We start from the raw sequence: 19,575 nt of genomic DNA, 5'->3' as shown, positions 1-19,575 counted from the left end.
TTTTAACAAATATTTGAAATAGCGCACAATTTACCGTTAAAACAATGTTTGTGATACACAATTTTATTCCTGACCGTACTTCTCATATTATGCATGTCTATAAAGCACTTCTCGAGCCCTTTCTAATGAGCCTAAACTCGAGGTGTTTGTGCTTTTCCATCGAGGAGTTTCTTCGGCTACCTTCCGACTGCATCATTATATCAGCTCCATGTTAGAATATTATTGCATTGTCATTGGAACTACGGAAGTACTTCAAATTTCAACTGAATCTAGAATTGGTAAAATTTTAAGTTACAAGATTCGAATAATATATATTTTCCGTATGACAGGACCTAGTCCGCCTTGAGCTATGCTCGGCCATCGAGGCGGCCGTGCAGGCCGACGAGCGCTGGTGCCTCGAGTGTATGCGGCTGGTGGACCTGCTGCTGGTGCTGGTCTGCGAGGGACGACATGCTATACAGACGTTAGTAAAGAATATTTTAAAATTATTTGATATAGTTTCGTGTCCAGATTGTAGACCATTAATGTATAAATGTACCACCTTTAACAATTTATGTAATGTGACATGCAATAAATATTCATTCATTCATAAAAATTCAACACTTTCCCAGTAAAAAACGATTTAATTGATGAAATTGAAGTGAATCAGCTAGAGCTAGAGGATAAATTAATTTACTTTGAAACATACATCTTTCAAGCAGAAACATTTGCGAGGGTCTCCCTATAGGCCGATATGATAGAAAAAGAAAGATTCGCCGTCTATGGATGAGGTCTTGATAGCTCAGATGGTAGAGCACTGGGCGAGCGATCCAGTGGCCGTGAGTTCAAGTCTCACACAAGGCAGTAATTTTTCCACATTTAAGTTTATATTGGCTGATGTCCCTAAAAACTTAAACATCATACATATTAATGCGCAAAGTATTCCCGCTCATTACAATGACTTTTTAACTACTTTTGATCTAACCGGAATACATGCTATCCTTGTCTCGGAATCATGGTTTAAACCTTGTCTGCCTTCAACTTCTTATTCTTTGCCGGGGTTCCATTTAATTCGAAATGATCGCATTGGTAAAGGTGGTGGTGGTGTGGCCATTTACCTTCGGTCACATGTTCCTTATTCAGTAATTTCTGCTTCAACCTCTTGTCTTAATACCGCTGAACACCTTTTCATCGAATTGAATATTTCTCATACAAAAATTCTCCTTGGAGTTTTTTACTCTCCCTCTCTCCATATCGACTATTTTTCTTCTTTCGAAAAGGTACTCGAAGATCTCATACCTTCTTATAATCATCATGTTATCATGGGGGATTTTAACACTTGCCTTTTGAAAAACGATTCACGCTCAAGGTCTTTGAAATCCCTCGTGGAAGCATGTAATCTTACTATTTTACCTTCCAATGCCACACACCACTTTCCCAACTGTACCCCTTCACTTCTTGATCTCACTCTTGTTTCATCTCCCTCCCACGTTGCAAAATACAGTCAACACTCTGCCGATTCCTTCTCTTACCACGATCTACTTTTCCTTTCTTACAAAATTCGTCCTCCAAAAGCCAAACCGAAAGTTGTTCTTCAGCGTAATTTTAGTCGGCTTGACGTCGTTAAGCTTCTTGAAGATGCCTGTAAAATTGATTGGGGCGTTATCGATAACGCTGGCACTGTTGATGAGAAAGTGGCGGTTTTTAATTCCCTTCTCATTGAGCTCTACGATGTCCATGCTCCAATTCGGCCAATCAAAATTAAACATCTACCAGCTCCTTGGCTTACCGATGAGATTAGAGCTTTAATAGTGAAAAAGAATTTAGCTAAGTGCAAGTTCAAATTGAAACCCACGGACAAGAACAAAGCCAAATACCATGCTTTACGAAATCGCTGCAGTACGGTGTGCCGTGACGCCCAAAGGCACCACATTCATCAGTCAGTAGAAAGGGGTGAACCTGCCAAAATCTGGAAATTTCTAAAGACATATGGTATTGGTAAATCTAGCAGTTCTTCTATTCCCATTGACTTAGACGTTAACCTACTTAATCAGCATTTTTCCTCTTCCACTTTTCTTAGCGGCTCACGTAAGGCTGAAACCCTTACTTGTATTTCTTCTTCTCCAACGCCTGGTTTTTCTCCCTTTATTTTTACGCCATTCACTACCAGCGATGTTGAGAAGAATATCCGTTACATTACCTCGAATGTCGTTGGTGTCGACTGTGTGGGCCGCAACATGATCATTCCGCTTCTAGACCTTCTTGTCCCTATAATTACTAGCATCTTTAACGCTTCCATTTCCTCCTCTTCTTTCCCAAATACTTGGAAAGATGCCGACGTAATTCCCATTCCAAAAAAACCGAATCCGTCTTCCTTCTCTGATTACAGACCAATCTCTATCTTGCCTTTTCTTTCTAAAGTTCTAGAGCGCCTAGTGCACTTCCAGCTTACTTCGTTCTTAAATAGAAACTCCCTTCTTAATCCATTTCAATCCGGTTTCCGATCTGGTTGCAGCACGGCTACAGCTCTAGTCAAAATCACAGACGACATCCGCTCAGGAATGGATAAAGGGATGCTTACGGTACTGACATTACTCGACTTTACTAACGCTTTCAATACTGTAGACTTTGATATATTGATAGGGGTACTAAGTAGCCTTAACATATCTCCTTCTGCAATTAGGTGGTTTCGTAGTTACTTGGAAGGTCGTCGGCAACGGATTAAAATTGAGGACACTCGTTCATCGTGGTGCAACACACTGGCTGGCGTCCCGCAAGGTGGCGTGTTGTCTCCCCTCCTTTTCTCTATCTTTATTAATTCTATTTCTCGTGACCTCCTTTCCTCTTATCATTTGTATGCCGACGATCTCCAAATTTACTCACAGTGCCCGATTGCTAACTTATCTTCTCTGATTCAATCCACCAACTCTGATTTAGAACGCATTCTGCACTGGAGCTCCTGTTATGGAATTAAAGTTAATCCTGCGAAGACTCAAGTCATTATTATTGGTAGCCCTATGAATATAGCAAAGGTGAATTTTGAGAGTCTGCCTCCTATCTTATTCGATGGGGTCCAGATCCCGTACTCGTCCCAAGTTAAGAATCTGGGAGTGATTTTGGATCGTACTCTTTCTTGGGGTCCGCAACTTAATGAGGTTGGACGAAAAATTTTTGCTGCCGTGGGATCGCTTAGGCGTCTCCGCAACTTTTTACCGCTTGCCACTAAAATTGCGCTGGCGCAATCACTTCTTCTTCCTATTCTAGACTATGCTGACATATCTTATCTCGATCTTACAGAAGAGCAATTAAACAAGCTTGAACGTCTTCAAAATGTGTGCATTCGTTTCATTTTTGGGCTACGGAAATTTGACCATGTCGCCAGCTTTCGGTCACAGCTCAAGTGGTTACCGATACGTTTTCGACGTAATACGCATATCCTTTCTCTTCTCTACAGTACCTTATTTATTCCTAATACTCCTGGTTACCTTAAAAAGCGGTTTAGTTTTCTTTCGTCTGTTAGGTGTTCTCAAAATCTTCTTCTTGCTCCCCCTCGGTCATCTAGTAAGTTCTACATCAAATCCTTCACTTTCCAGTCTGTAAGAATGTGGAATGCTTTGCCCATTGATATAAAACGAGCTCAATCCTTAACCATTTTTAAAAAACGTCTTAAAGAGCATTATTTATCACTTTCTTAGTCCTGGTCATTAAATTCTCCTTTATTTTCTCTACCTGGTTGTTACTTCACTCCCTAGAATGCTTAATATTTATTTATGTAGGTTTATGTAGTGTATTATTGTAATTTAAATAATTTATGTAGTTTATGTAGTGTATGTTTTATTGTTTGTAGTTTATAATTTAAAATTAACATATTATAAGTATACTTGTTTTATTGTTGTTTTGCACTGCCCAATAGCCTATTTCTTGCCACCGGTTCGCTATCTGAAGGTTGTCTGGAAGAGATCGCTTTATAGCGATAAGTCCGCCTGTTGTTACCTACTAATTTAAGTCCTGTGTTGTTTGTATTATGAGTTTTTCTTTAGTAGTGCACAATAAAGAATTTTATTATTATTATTATTATTATTTATTCTAAGTTTACATATAACGTGTATTTGTTGTACAGTGGGTCAAACAGAAATGGCGACGCGGCCAGCGGGTCAAAGAGCGGTGCGGGAGGGGAAGGCTCGAGCGCGACGGCGGGCGCAAGAGGCGACAAATCGCATCGCCAGTTGATCGACTGTATTCGTGGCAAGGTATAATGTGGTTTATTATATTAGTTACAGTACATTTTTTTTTTTATACTACGTCGGTGGCAAACAAGCATACGGCCTGCCTGATTGTAAGCAGTCTCCGTAGCCTATGTACCCCTGCAACTCCAGAGGAGTTACATGCGCGTTGCCGACCCTAACCCCACCCCCCTCGTTGAGCTCTGGCAACCTTACTCACCGGCAGGAACACAACACTATGAGTAGGGTCAAGTGTTATTTATGGTTAGGGTTTATATATGGTTAGGGTTTACTTATACATTGGACATTTCATACCGTTAATATTGACTACCAAAATAGCTTGAACCCTAAATAGATCAAAAATTAAAACTGTGAACGTACGATACACGCGCGCATAGGTAATTCGCAAGTCGATTTAAAACAAGTGTTGGTAACTAATCAAGCTTGCCATTTGAGTATTAAATATAATCGCAGATAATTTAAAAATGCTTCTAATTCAACAAATATCAAAGCTTAACGAACAAAGAAAATCTTCACCTACTTACTATCCCAATGAACAGAGAAATGAGGGTTGTGCAGGAAAAACATAATGACAGTCATGTTATGTTATTTTCACAAATGTTTTGCTATATTACCTTTCATATATGTATCATTATGATGAGCAATGTGCTTCTTTGATATATTTTTTTAAATTAGTGCAATTCTCTACATAACAATTTTAAAAGACATATTTACATCAAAATTAATGGTAAATATTTTTGAGCTAACTAAATATAACAACTATATAGTGCAGGGGTCACCAGTGAGTTTCTTCAGGGGTTCGGCTCTTAAAATAAAATGACCATCGTGGTCCGTTTCTACTTGAGTTTATTAAATAAGCAAAAAAATAAAATAGGCCGGCATTTGGTGACCCCTGATCTAGCGGTCCCAGCGACGCGACAAGCGCTCAGAATGCCGTTGGCTCTAAACACCTTGTTTTTTACCTCAAGGACACGGACGCGCTGCTCGCAGCCGTGTCGACAGGCGCCGTCGACGTCAACTTCACCGACGACGTCGGGCAGACGCTGCTCAACTGGGCCGCGGCCTTCGGCACCAAGGAGATGGTCGAGTTCCTGTGCGAGAAGGGTGAGTGTCTCGCTCCCACACGCCGGCACAACTGTCCGAGGAACATAGACAACTGCCCAGACGTTGGTCAGACGTTGCTTAAGTGGTCCGCGGCCTTCGGCACAAAGGAGATGGTCGAGTTCCTGTGCGAGAAGGGTGAGTGTCTCGCTCCCACACGCCGGCACAACTGTCCGAGGAACATAGACAACTGCCCAGACGTTGGTCAGACGTTGCTTAAGTGGTCCGCGGCCTTCGGCACAAAGGAGATGGTCGAGTTCCTGTGCGAGAAGGGTGAGTGTCTCGCTCCTACACGCCGGCACAACTGTCCGAGGAACATAGACAACTGCCCAGACGTTGGTCAGACGTTGCTTAAGTGGTCCGCGGCCTTCGGCACAAAGGAGATGGTCGAGTTCCTGTGCGAGAAGGGTGAGTGTCTCGCTCCCACACGCCGGCACAACTGTCCGAGGAACATAGACAACTGCCCAGACGTTGGTCAGACGTTGCTTAAGTGGTCCGCGGCCTTCGGCACAAAGGAGATGGTCGAGTTCCTGTGCGAGAAGGGTGAGTGTCTCGCTCCTACACGCCGGCACAACTGTCCGAGGAACATAGACAACTGCCCAGACGTTGGTCAGACGTTGCTTAAGTGGTCCGCGGCCTTCGGCACAAAGGAAATGGTCGAGTTCCTGTGCGAGAAGGGTGAGTGTCTCGCTCCTACACGCCAGCACAACTGTCCGAGGAACATAGACAACTGCCCAGACGTTGGTCAGACGTTGCTTAAGTGGTCCGCGGCCTTCGGCACAAAGGAGATGGTCGAGTTCCTGTGCGAGAAGGGTGAGTGTCTCGCTCCCACACGCGGGCACAACTGTCCCGAGGGACAGAGACAACTGCAACGATGTCGGGCAGACGCTGCTCAATTCGGCCGCAGCCTTCGGCACAAAGGAGATGGTCGAGTTCTTGTGCGAGAAGGGTGAGTGTCCCACACGCCAGCACATCTCCAGAGGAGTTACATGCGCGTTGCCGACCCTAACACTCCGCACTCTCGTTGAGCTCTGGCAACCTTACTCGCCGCCAGGAACACAACACTATGGGTAGGGTTTAGTGTTATTTGGCTGCGGTTTTCTGTAAGGTGGAGGTACTTCCCAGTTGGGCTCTGCTTTAGATCTGGAATGACATCCGCTGTGCCCTACCACACAAAGCGAGATGACATTCACAGCGTCCATATCTCTCTTTTGGACGTAGTTTAAGGACATACCCGGGTCCATAAATGGCCATATCGCATGATCATGAACAATATATGTAATTACGTAACAAAATATGTGGTCTTGACAGGAGCCGACGTGAACCGTGGTCAGCGCAGTTCGTCCCTGCACTACGCCGCCTGCTTCGGGCGGCCGGCCATCGCTAAAGTACTGTTGCGCTACGGAGCTAATGCTGATCTGCGCGACGAGGACGGCAAGACACCGCTAGACAAGGCCAGAGAGCGTCACGATCAAGGTATGTCAGGATTTTGGGGATGGATCACATAATAATAAGTAAGTTCGTGTTCGGTTCTGTTCTTTTTGTTAATTTCATGTCTTTTAATTAATAGATAAGAATTCAAGTGTTGGAGGCCTTTTATATCTCTAAGGATAGTTTTTTGTTATTATATTTTATCTCTGACACTTAGAGACTACTACATCTCTAAAGAATTTTAGTATTTGTTGTTTGTATTTGTTTTATAATCTTTTTTTTTGTGTAATTCGACATTTAGGGACTGTATACATCTCTAATAAAGTATGTTATATTTAATTGATTATTTGTAATTGTATTTTGTTATTTTTGTGATTGGTCAAATTTGATATGTGAAAGTGCCCTGTGGCCTATTTGCTGAAAAAATGTTTGTTTTTTTTGTTCTTCTCTCACTATCAGTGAGTGTAGGAGTAAGCGAGCGAGATGGAAGTGCGTGCCCGGGAGCGCTAAATATCATATATTTTAATTTTTTGTGTGTTTTAAAAATAGAAAAAGTAATAGCTGAGTTCCCTCAAGCATAATATTGCTCATTTTTAGAAATTCATATTATAATTATTATCATTATTATTCATTATATTTTTTTTTATGGGCTGTTTAGACCTATGTTTTGCGAAAGTTAAAAACGCAGGATTCTAATCCCTGAAGTTTAGGGAAACTCCTCAAGATTGCTAATTAAATTTATGACAATACGGCATTGTGATCGAAAAAAGCGCTACTACTTTTTTTTAATCCGTTTTCTGAATCTACTGCTGTAGTCATATGTGTTTATTTGTTTACTCAGGTCACAGAGAAGTGGCCGCTATTCTGCAGTGCCCCGGAGAGTGGTTGGTTGTTGGCAACCAGGATTCACCGACGTTTTCCAACGATGAAGACTTTCCTGAGACAGGAGACAAAGAAATGGCTGCTATTTATTTAGAGTGAGTCTGAAAGAAGTAATCTGTAGCGAATGCTAAATTATTCTAGGTCGGTGATGTTGAATTAACCAGTATAATTTTTTTTGATATAAAAATGGCACTCTACATGGGCTAGTTATACTGAAGCTTTATCTACACTTATTTATTACACTCCTTTGTTTTTTTTTTTAAATAATGCCACGTAAATTAAAATAAAAAGCTTTCACTCTATATTAAACAGTTTAAAATTTAAGATTGGTTTAAAAATGGCGCCCAACGAGGGACTAATAATTTTTTGATCATTAACTTGAACGATTGACCGTTCTGTAGGCTGATCATAGCTTGATTCTCGACTGCTACTATTTTGAGAACAATTTACGAGACGTTTGATCATGTTTTAGATTTAAAACATATTTTTACTTAAACAGGGTTTCTCAAACTTTTTACCCTGCGCACACCTATTCAATTTCCCAGATGGCCGCCGTCCACATGAGGAAAAAAAGTGGCGGTGACATAATCGGACAGACAGACGGACATGACGAATCTATAAGGGTTCCGTTTTTTGCCATTTGGCTACGGAACCCTAAAAAGGGCAATGTATCTAAGAAAATTCTCATAGGTATTTGTTGCTCAACGAACGCTGCCCAACTCCAGAGGGCTCAGGATCGATTCGTCTACAATCCTATTGCGTCACTTTTTTAAACTTGTCATTATTACCAAATGGCCCACTGTTCTGATTCGTCAATATTCCTATATCGTCACTTTCCTGTCTTGTCCACATTCTTATATGGTCTACAGCAGGGGTGGCCAACTTGATTAGACCCAAGATCTCCTGTTTACTAACGAAACCCTGTGCGATTTACCAATTACATACTTCTTGGAACCTTAAATGAAACTGGTTTACGTATTTATATTTTTTGCCTTGCCACGATCGACTGGACTAACAGTCGCGATCGACCTGTTGGCCACTCCTGGTCTACAGTGTTAACTCGTCCACATTCCTATGTGGTCCACAGTGGTGGTGGTCCAATGGGTGGAGGTTAAAATCACCGGCCAACAAAACTTTTCTGTTGAATAAAAGCAATAGGAAAGTAAATGAAAAGTACAGAAGAAATCTTATTTATAGAGGGCAATCAGGATGTTCAAAATGGGAATGTGGACGATCTGGGACTGTGGTCAAAATGGTAATGTGGACGACTTCGGAAGGTGACGATTTAGGATTTAAGTGTAAGGCCCGAGTGGACGCTCAAAGCGGAGCGTTCAGTGGGGCGTGCAGCGTGGCGTCGCGCTCGCAAGTGATTTGAGCAGCGTGCACTGCGGCCGCTCCTATACGTTTGCATTTGTTTAAAATGCACACCGCACGCCCCGCCCCCGCTGCACGCCCAACTCGAGCGTGCACTCAGGCCTTACTCTAAGAAGGTGACGAAACGGTCCTGAGCTTCCGAGAGGGTTCGCGTGCAGTCGGCATCGGATCACATCCGTATTTGTGCGAAGCGAAGGTGTTAGGATAGTAAATATCGGTCCGCAGGCGCCTGATCCCGGTGTTCTGCGCGCGCTACCTGGGCGCGGGCGGCGCCGGCGTGCGGCGCGCGTGCCTGTCCCTCGTGCGCAAGATGGTGCACTACACGCCCGCGCGCCTGCTGCGCGCGCTGCCCGCGCCCACCGCCGCCGCGCTCACCATGCTCATCGCCGCCGTGCTCGACAACGTGGTGAGATACTTTTCATCACATTTGCTCGAAAAAGATCTTATTTTATGCAGGTGTACTGAAGGACAAAGGCCTATTTTGTTCTTGCGAGAGTTATTCAATTCAATTCAATACATTTATTTCAGGTCAAATAGGCCCATATAGTTTGTTAGTAACTACATTATACTATATTAAATTTACTATTTATACTATATTAATTAGTTATGGATTGTAAAAATAAAGCTAGCTTTCTTTAATTTTATTATGTCACTTATTCATACAAACCAACTAGCATAAATGAGTTTTACTTTTAAAATACCAAGAAATTACAAAATGGCGGACGAATGTTTGATATACGGTGACGTATTTAAGAATTATTTCGCTTAAAATTTAGTTTTTTCTTCGCAAGTGTGATAAAAAACATTGTGTGTAACTCCGGGGGTAAGAATATTGCAAACTCGGGTCTTTAATTCCCTCCAGACTGCGGCTGTCGGAAATTGCCACCCTAGTATCCAAAGTTTCACTTACCCCCCTCGTTGCACAATGTACTAATGTGCTCCTTGCCTCCGTAACATTCTCATTCGTTATGCCCATTTTAACGTGGTGATTAGGAATGCTTGCGGCAGACCCATTGATATAGAGAGCGGATCATGCCACGATTTTTGGTACAGTCACGTCTGAAAATATCGATACGAAAAATGTGTCAAAAATATGTATACACTACCTTAATATGCGGGCAATAAAGTTGTGTATAGTATACATATTTTTGGCACTTTTTTAGTATCGATATTTTCAGACGTGACCGTAGGAATTATTTTTTATTAACGAAGCTGCTGGTTGGGCTGACGCCTTTTTAATTCAACATCAATTGGCATAAATAGCGGTGTTTTTGTTTTGAAAATATATTGCAAATTTATGAGACGACTATATAGTATGTCGCGTTCAACGTAACATTTATCTAGATATTGACTTGTTTAAAGTACGTAAACCAATGATCCCATTTTGGATTTTTAGATCACTAAAGGTCCCTTTCATAGTGATGAAAAACGGGATTCATCTAAAGGAATATCGCTATTCCATCCGATTTTAATATTACCCCTAATTGCATCTCTATTTGTCAATATAAATGGGAACAAATCTTCTTTTTTGTTTGGTAATGGTGGAAGATTCTCTCGGTCAAAGTGTGCTGCTGTTAAGGCTTGTTTACACTTTGCGAAGTAACAAGTGCAGGTCAGAAGTGATTACTTAACATACTTTTACGATATGTATCAAGTGTTAAAGAATTGTTTACACATTGCTTAGTTGCGCTTTGTGCAGGTGCAAAGTAAGGGTAATCGTACACCTCATTTAGCACTTAGATAGCAAGTAGATGCAGTTTACACAGTGTTTAGTTAGGACGAAACTGCGAGTGACGTGGGTGTGCGAGGGCAACTACTTAACAGGCAAAAATAGACCATGCTTCTAAACACTTTACTTCGCACTCGCACTTGTCACTTAACAGCGTGACCGTTTACACTTTGATTTTATTGATCACTTGACACTTGCTACTTCGCAAAGTGTAAACAAGCCTTCTTATGTAACGTACGCACTTGCGGTTGCCATTACGGCGGCAAGACGCCATTCAACTTTAAGTTGGTGGCATATCACGCAAGTGCGTATGGATCGTCCACACCACTGACGATTCGTAGACCCTATATACCGCGAGCCATGAACAGATTCTCATGACCAATCGCCTCCCGGCCGAAAACTCGTGTAGTGATTAACGGCTAGGTATAATAAACCATCGTGGACGTCCTCTGCCGCTCCGTTGGTGGGTTGAGGAATGGCAGCCAACGAAACACGTAAACAAAAAAAAATGTGGTTATATTGCGGTGGTAAGATCATCAGCTGGTCGCATGAACATGTAAAACATAAGCGCTATACCTTTTTATGATAGCAATAACAAATCATGAAATTTTACATGTAGTATTTCATCAGGCGTTAACGCCTGAAAAGCCATCAACGGATTACGCAATTTACACATTACGCATACTTTGCCGCACATAAAGTGGTAAGGCGAATATTTTTTACATGTTCATTTTACAGCTGACGCTCTTCCCACCGCGATACAACCGGCTGACGGTTTTTTAAAATTTAAAACAGCATCTAAACTATCATCTGACAAAGTATCAGCCTCTATCTATGCTCCTGGCCCGCGGTCTGCTATTCCAAAGACAAAGTCGACCAGTAAGTGCAATCAGTACAGCGGTTGTGTGTGTAGGGCGAGGTGGGCCCCCGCCGCCCGCAGCCGCGGCCGCTGCGCAGCCGCTATATCCGCGCGCCGGCGGTAATGTTCCGATGGTGTGATGATTCCGAGAGTGCGCCTAAGGCTCTAACTACTGGCCGAGCGGTACAAGTATCATAGTCGCCCACAGTCCGGTTTGACCGCTCAGAATATAATGCTTCGGCCACAAACTGCACGCTCGACGTAGACGCCGACCGACAGCCATTTGTTTTAGGGCGTCCGCTAGCTGGCGCGGTTGCATGGAGCGGGTGAGCGGATTAAAAGGAAAGGAGACGGCCGCTTCTCCGTACAAACGTTATCCCAATTTTTGACATTATGGAAAATATTTTTACATATGTTTGTGTACATTAATTATAGCCATGACGTTTACTTTTATAGATTTTTTAGCGAAAGACCGATTCTCTCCTAACTCTTATAATAATTAAAAAATCGTCAAATTGCGTTAAAAAAAATTAAGAATGTTATTATCCAGAGAGGGAAATGAGGACTACGATTGTATGAAAAGGTGAATTCGCACTGGTTCTCCACTTTCTTTTTAACGAGAAATAGTATGAGCAACACTAACTGGCACGGATGCGTGCGATGGATTTTATACCTACAATGGCATCCGTGCGCCCGCTCCGTGCACCCGCGCCAGCTAACGGACGCCTTTAAACAATGTATGGCGGTTGGCTTATGTTTTGAGACCTTCGGATAACAGTGCTCGGCAATCTTCGTGTTTCTATGAACGGGTTACTAAATTATTAATACTTTGGTTTTGCTGTACCGAGTTTGTGCGGGTCGGTAATGGAAAACGCCGTACGTTCTAGCTCCGAGCTTAAATTTGGAGCTCGTATACGAGTATACGTAGAAGCGGCTTGCCGGGGCCGAGCAAGCGGTAAAATGACGTGGAACTGAAATATTGAATATGTAGCTCATAAATAGATAACCACTACTTGTGATGGCCTTTTATGGATTTATACCAAAATTTGAAATGTTTATTTCTCGAACGCCGGGTTTTCAATTTTTTAAAGGCGATTATGATACTTGTAATCTACTCTAAAACAATGATTAGCCAATATTTCAAAACGAACAAAGTAATTGGCCTCAAAAATAATTATTAATAAAATGGTCAGTATGTTAGAGCCGTAGCATACGGTAGCGTCGTACCGATGAAATTATTTTTGCCATTTATCGCAATCTTATACAATCAGTATCGAATAAATAGTCCACAGTTGCCAAATATATCGTAGCACACCTTTGCTACGATAGAAATAAGTACAGGGTGGGCAAATAAGAAGTATACATTTTGTTTTTAATTTTTAACTATATTAAGTTCAAAGATTATTAAGTATTTTAAAAATATATTATTCAGGGTTGGCAAATACATGCGGAACATAATATCTGACATAAGTCCACTAACAGCAGGCAAATGTAAACCCTTATCATTGTAATTTTCAGTATATTTTCGCACATTTTCGGCGTAATCTTAGTAAATTTATGTCGGATAGTCGGTATTAACTGTTTCATCAACTTTCACGATAGCCAGAAATAAGTCAGGAGCTGCAAAATTTGGGGAATTTGGGTGCCAATTACTGTCACTTTAATTCGAAATTAATCGAGCAAACAAGGTATTTTAATCAACACAAACATTTGAGAAAAAAATGCTTGGTGCTAAAGCTACATTTGGCAGATATTATCTTCCGTATACAATTGCCAACCCAGAATAATATATTTATAAAAAATATTTTATAAATTTTGCACTTAATATAATTAAAATTTAAAACCAAAGTGTATGACACTTATTTGCCCACCCTGTATGTATGTGTTTCGATATTTTTGGCTATTTTGGCCGTCAACTATCTATTCGACGCTGTCTGTACTTACGATCGAACTACTTTAAGGTGTATATGTTTTCAAATCGTACGATGCTGACTCCATATTTGCTCGGCTTTGTATTGCTATATATGAAATAACGAGTTATGTACCTGTTTCACATACATCACAGTACTGTTTACTAATAAGCACCGATAATGGATATTATGGTTTATGTACATATCATGTTTCCTCCGCATCACTGTTTTATATACAAAAACCATCACACCATCGAAATTTACTTGCATTGTTTTTTTGGTGTTTTTATGTGTTTTAATATTGTTTCTTCGTAGATTTTAGTTCTGCCATATAGAAATAAGTAAGCATAGATGCTCACTCCATACATCAGTTTTCTTACCAAATAATAATAATAATTCAGCCTATATACGTCCCACTGCTGGGTACAGGTCTCCTCTCATGTTCGAGAGGGCTTGGGCTATATAGTCCCCACGCTGGCTCAATGCGGCCCAACGCTTATTATTTTCGTAGTTGGCATCTAGCGTCAAGTAGCAGATTTATCAGTACCGCTACTTGCCACTAGATGTCACGAGTGTCGCGACTGACGAAAATTATATTGCTCAACAATTTACAACTAATATTACAAACAGGAGGGGTCGAAAATAGAGTTCCATTGTATCTGGTTATATTATAATATTTAGCTGAAACTGAACATTTGACTTTTCGTTTGTGGCGACATCTATTGTCAAATAGAAGTAGTGATAAATCCGCTACTTGACGCTAGATGTCGACTACGGAAATAACGAGCGTTTTGATAAGAAAACTGATGTATGGAGTGAGCACTCTATGCTTACTTATTTCTCTATGTTCCAGCCGAGTTTGGGGTTGAGTATATAGGCATTGAGATTTGATACTGGGTTTATTATGAGCTTTTCCACTGAGGCTTTGATGAGAGGAGTCCAGGCCTCAACTATTCGTTGTAATCCAGCAGAGTGGAGAAGAGAATCAATGCTATTGGTTGCTTCCCGCATGTCTCCTCTCATTTGCGTCTCAGTGGGAAGGCAGCCTACTGCCAGTAGTTGCTACACTCAGTGACTTTTATGCCAATGGCATAGAGATCAGTTGCTTTTGGTAACTATTGGGAATAACTCATTTTAAGGGGTATGCCTTCTGAGTGGCCACAGCGGTTATTGGTGCGCATTCTTACTTTTTAACATAAAAACGCGATTTTAAGGCCCGTGCACACCGGGTGCTTGTGCGTGGACGTGCACGTGCACGTGCGCGTTGTAATATACAGTTGCTTATGAGAGACGCCACACCGCTTGCGTGAAGTGTGCGGCTCAAACATTTTAACTCGGGCGCATCCGGTGTGCTCTGGCTATTAACGCGAATTATATATTTACAAGGCGTCTAGTAACTCTGGATAAGCGTAAATGTTGATTCAAAGATTTCTTATTCTGGTTCGAAATTGGAAACCACTGAAATTGTAAATATGTGTATCAATAATACAAGTGTGTATAACCGCGTCGCTGTGGCTACAGAAATCCCAAACTGTCTGAATAAAATTCTGAGGTGTTTCTCACACGTGACAAATATGTCAATTGCGACCCGATCAATACTGCAATGTTCTGCCGCGAAACAAACCAAACGTCCCACTATGGAAAGTAGAGGCAAGGAACAAAATCTCCATATACCAAAAAGCGTCCGACAAAAAACCATAAATAGGTGGCGCTAAAATACCTAGAATACTTGAGAAAAAAATCTAATCATAGACAACGAACTTCACTCCGTCAATAACGCCTAGGTTCTTAGCTACTCTAACGCTACTCTGGAGAGATTTGGAACTATTATTTATAGCTGACAGCTGGACACTTTTGCAACAGTTCTGCCTATGGAGATTCTATTCCTTGCCTCTACCTTCCATATGTCAGTTGTTCGGAACTATCAACTTTTTGTTCTCACTGACAGGCCGATACCGTCCGGCAGACTGTTAACCCTTTATCAGGCTGACAGTTCAAAAATGAAAATCGAATGTCAGTCTTACTCATCGAAAATAGAACACAAGTTTGAAGTGCCGTATGTGGGAAATATATCTCCCTTAGCCTGGTAAAGGGTTAATCAAAGGGCCCCTTTAGTCACTTATTCTTTAGTATGGGACATCTATTTCAGATTGCAATTTATATATAGTAGTGTGACTACTTAAATAACACTTATTTAATATTAATAATTTGGTTTGTTCCCTAAGTTTTATGACATACAGATTTTTAGCGTATTTTCGTACGAGTCGCAGTTGACAACTAGTCATTTCTGAGTCGCTTCGCGTGAGAAAATCCTAATACTTTTTAAGCTTTGGTCTCCTATTGACGTTCTGCGCTATGTACAGCGTCACGTATTATAAAAAAGCTATCTTCCCATACAATGTCGCACTGACGCGTCAACCGGAGACCGAGAACTAAATATCTAATCTGGTATAGGATGACGATGACGGTCACATCATCGTGCTTGGCATCGCCGAAGAGGTGATGGTGAAGGCCACAGACATCTACCTTGAGCAGTTCGCGAGACTGGGCGTCTTCAGCAAGGTGGAGGCTTTGGCGGCCGAGCCGGCGGCGAGTGATGCTAACTCGACTAGTGTAGCAGGTATGTTGTGGTTAGCCCAGTAGATGGTGAAGGCCACAGACATCTACTTGAACCAGTTCGCGAGGTTGGGCGTCTTCAGCAAGGTGGAGGCTTTGGCGGCCGAGCCGGCGGCGAGTGATGCTAACTCGACTAGTGTAGCAGGTATGTTGTGGTTAGCCCAGTAGATGGTGAAGGCCACAGACATCTACTTGAACCAGTTCGCGAGGTTGGGCGTCTTCAGCAAGGTGGAGGCTTTGGCGGCCGAGCCGGCGGCGAGTGATGCTAACTCGACTAGTGTAGCAGGTATGTTGTGGTTAGCCCAGTAGATGGTGAAGGCCACAGACATCTACTTGAACCAGTTCGCGAGGTTGGGCGTCTTCAGCAAGGTGGAGGCTTTGGCGGCCGAGCCGGCGGCGAGTAATGCTAACTCGACTAGTGTAGCAGGTATGTTGTGGTTAGCCCAGTAGATGGTGAAGGCCACAGACATCTACTTGAACCAGTTCGCGAGGTTGGGCGTCTTCAGCAAGGTGGAGGCTTTGGCGGCCGAGCCGGCGGCGAGTGATGCTAACTCGACTAGTGTAGCAGGTATGTTGTGGTTAGCCCAGTAGATGGTGAAGGCCACAGACATCTACTTGAACCAGTTCGCGAGGTTGGGCGTCTTCAGCAAGGTGGAGGCTTTGGTGGCCGAGCCTGCGGCGAGTGCTCCAAACCAGGGATCGGAACCGGTTTTTTGCAAAAACATCGAAATAACCATATATTTCGGTTTATTTTATACTCAAAATGTAGGACTCAGTTGTGTTTTTAGATAACGACTTCGTATTATTAGATTGCCCGATTAGGAATGAAATAATTAACAAAGAACGAAAAAATACCGTTTTCGTTCCCATACAAAAAATACCGGTTTCCGATCCCTGCTCCAAACTCTGCTAGGGTAGCAGGTATGTTGCGGTTAGCCCAGGTGATGGTGAAGGCCACATACACCTACTTGAACCAGTTTGCAAGGTTGGGCGTCTTCAGCAAGGTGGAGGCTTTGCCGATCGAGCCGGGGGCGAGTGCTGCAAACTCGACTAGTGTAGACGGTATGTTGTTCAAATGTTTTTTGGATTTATTACGGTGCGAATCCAACGCGGAGCGTTGTTTATAGTAGGTTCCTATTGTTGTTTATTTTCATTTTTGTAAAGAAATGCTCAATGCAGTGAATATTAAGGTTTTTATTGAATATTTTCTTCAAGGTTATTATTGAATGTAAACTCTTCTACAGCGATAAGCATTACGAGATTTATGAGCCTGAGTAGTATGGAACGAAAATATTCGGGCTCATTTTGGACCAGTTGAGAGCTTTTGGACAATAGCTTAGAGGTTATAGAGATTGTTACAATTATATAAAACGTGAGCATACGTCACCAACCGGAGACTAAGATCTGGGAGAATCAACTTTTTAGCGTCACTCGTTGCCATGGTTACGATTAGTTGTCCAGGGGACAAAAGTTCATTGAAATACTGATTTTATGGTACTTAAATGTATCAAACTTGCGTTTTTGTTGTCGTTATAACCAATGTCCATAATGGGCCCCCTACTAAGCATGTTAATAGAACGGCATACAACGTCTCTTCAAACAAACTGTGCCACTGTTGTCCCTTGGACAACGGGACAGGATAACAAAACAAAAAAAGTTGATTCACCCATCTACACTATTTTGTAAAAGTCAGCTGTTGCGAGTGTGTGCGCGCGGACGTGTCTCTGGATTAATGCGTAGGTCGTTGAACCTAACGGGAGCAATGGCCTCTAATGTGTTAAAGTGTCAAACATGTAATATTGTTATTAGTGAATTGCTTGCTTTTGTGCAAAACAAAGAAGAAGTGATGAACGAGGAGAGCATCATTCAAATTTGTGTGTCTGCTTTTAGCAATGAAGAAATTGAAGAAGCTAAAAAATTACTCTTCGAGTCTGTGTCCACGGCAAAGAAGATAATTTCACGTTGTAAAGAAGGAAAGAACCACAGAAACATGGAAGATATCATTAAAATGTTCAAACATGCACAAGCTGGACACCTACCGATGCCTATATTTGTAGCAAGAGATTTACATCGATTGCCCCCCGTCTGCTTTGATCATATAGACTGTACAAGATTGCTAAAGGACATTCTTATTCTACAGACAGAGTTAAGACAAATTAAAGAGAATTATATTACGGTGAGTCAACTGGACGCCGTTAGAAATGATATCAACAATTTGAAAAAATCTTCGATGGTTAATAATTACGACTGTAATGTTAACTTTAGGCGTGGTGGTCATATTGGTCATTTGTTAAGTGATTATGACAGCGGTCCCATGGGAATTATTACAAATTTGTCGCAAGATCAACGGTCGTCGAGCGCAGAGATAACGCAACGGTCATTGACTGAGGCGCGCATAGTACCTGAGAATGCGCAAGCGCGTAAGCCATCTCTGTCACACGAACCCAACGCTGATAAGTGCATCACGCCTGAGATCACAACTGTGCGAGCATCGCAAGGCGAAATCCGATCGCGGTCCACTTTGGGTTCGGCCGAACCGAACACTGACGGAAACACCGAGGCACCTGTGCGCGTGAGTGATGCGTGCGAGCCTGAAGCTGCCATAGGTGTAAGGGAGTCAGGTAATCAGCGCATAGACCGTTCGTTTGCTGATATGGTCCGAGACGATGGTAGATGGAAATTAGACTCACCCGACGAAGAATGGAAGAAGGTTCAAAGAAAGCGTTTAAAAAACAAGTATATAGGGCAACAAGGCAAAGCTCCAAGCGTTCCAGAATGTAAATTTAAAGCCGCAGATGTGAATGTTCCTTTATTTATTAATAAGGTTGACAAAGGTGCCTCAGAAGCAGATATTCAATCCTATATACTAGAAAAAACAAATCTGGCAGTTACTTTAAAGTTGATTGCTATGAAACGCGATAAGGGTTATCATTCATACAAGGTGTTTGTACCACGAAGCAAATTAGATCTGTTTTTAAATGATGCTATATGGCCACAAGGTATATACTTTAGGCGGTTTGTTTATAGAAATTTTGAAAATAAAAACTCTCAATATGGCAATTACGACCAATAAACAGTGTTCTTTCATTAGTTATAATTGTAAATCACTAACAAGATCGATTGATTGTGTTCGCACCCTCTGTAAAGACGCGGATTTGGTTGCCTTACAAGAATTATGGCTGATGTCTAGTGACCTTGATACTCTAGGTACGATAAGCTCGGATTTCGCATATACTGGGAAGTCGGCTGTGGACTCGTCGGTGGGCATCCTTCGAGGTAGGCCCCATGGAGGAGTCGCTTTGCTGTGGAGAAAAAGCGTCTTCCCGTCGGTGACCGTGATCCCATGTGTAAGTGTGCGCTTGACGGCAATTCGTATCAATCTCGTAGAGCGTTCTTTGCTAGTTTTTTCAGTTTATATGCCTACAAACTCAAGTGAAAATTTACCCGTTT

At 42.0% G+C, this 19,575-nt stretch overlaps 1 protein-coding gene across 1 annotated transcript in view; it reads left to right on the top strand.

The window, feature by feature from the left end:
- The window catches only part of LOC133515415 (E3 ubiquitin-protein ligase HECTD1), an 87,603-nt gene that overhangs the window by 13,363 nt on the left and 54,665 nt on the right, over nt 1-19,575 (top strand). The window contains 8 exon segments of the mRNA XM_061847956.1: nt 330-463; nt 4,100-4,229; nt 5,192-5,327; nt 6,636-6,800; nt 7,597-7,732; nt 9,237-9,417; nt 11,654-11,719; nt 15,964-16,129. Of these exon segments, the coding sequence (XP_061703940.1) occupies nt 330-463; nt 4,100-4,229; nt 5,192-5,327; nt 6,636-6,800; nt 7,597-7,732; nt 9,237-9,417; nt 11,654-11,719; nt 15,964-16,129 (1,114 nt within the window).

The sequence above is a fragment of the Cydia pomonella genome, chromosome 2 (assembly GCF_033807575.1).
Source record: "Cydia pomonella isolate Wapato2018A chromosome 2, ilCydPomo1, whole genome shotgun sequence".
NCBI classification, from domain to species: domain Eukaryota; kingdom Metazoa; phylum Arthropoda; class Insecta; order Lepidoptera; family Tortricidae; genus Cydia; species Cydia pomonella.
This window is presented reverse-complemented; position numbering and strand designations above follow the sequence as displayed.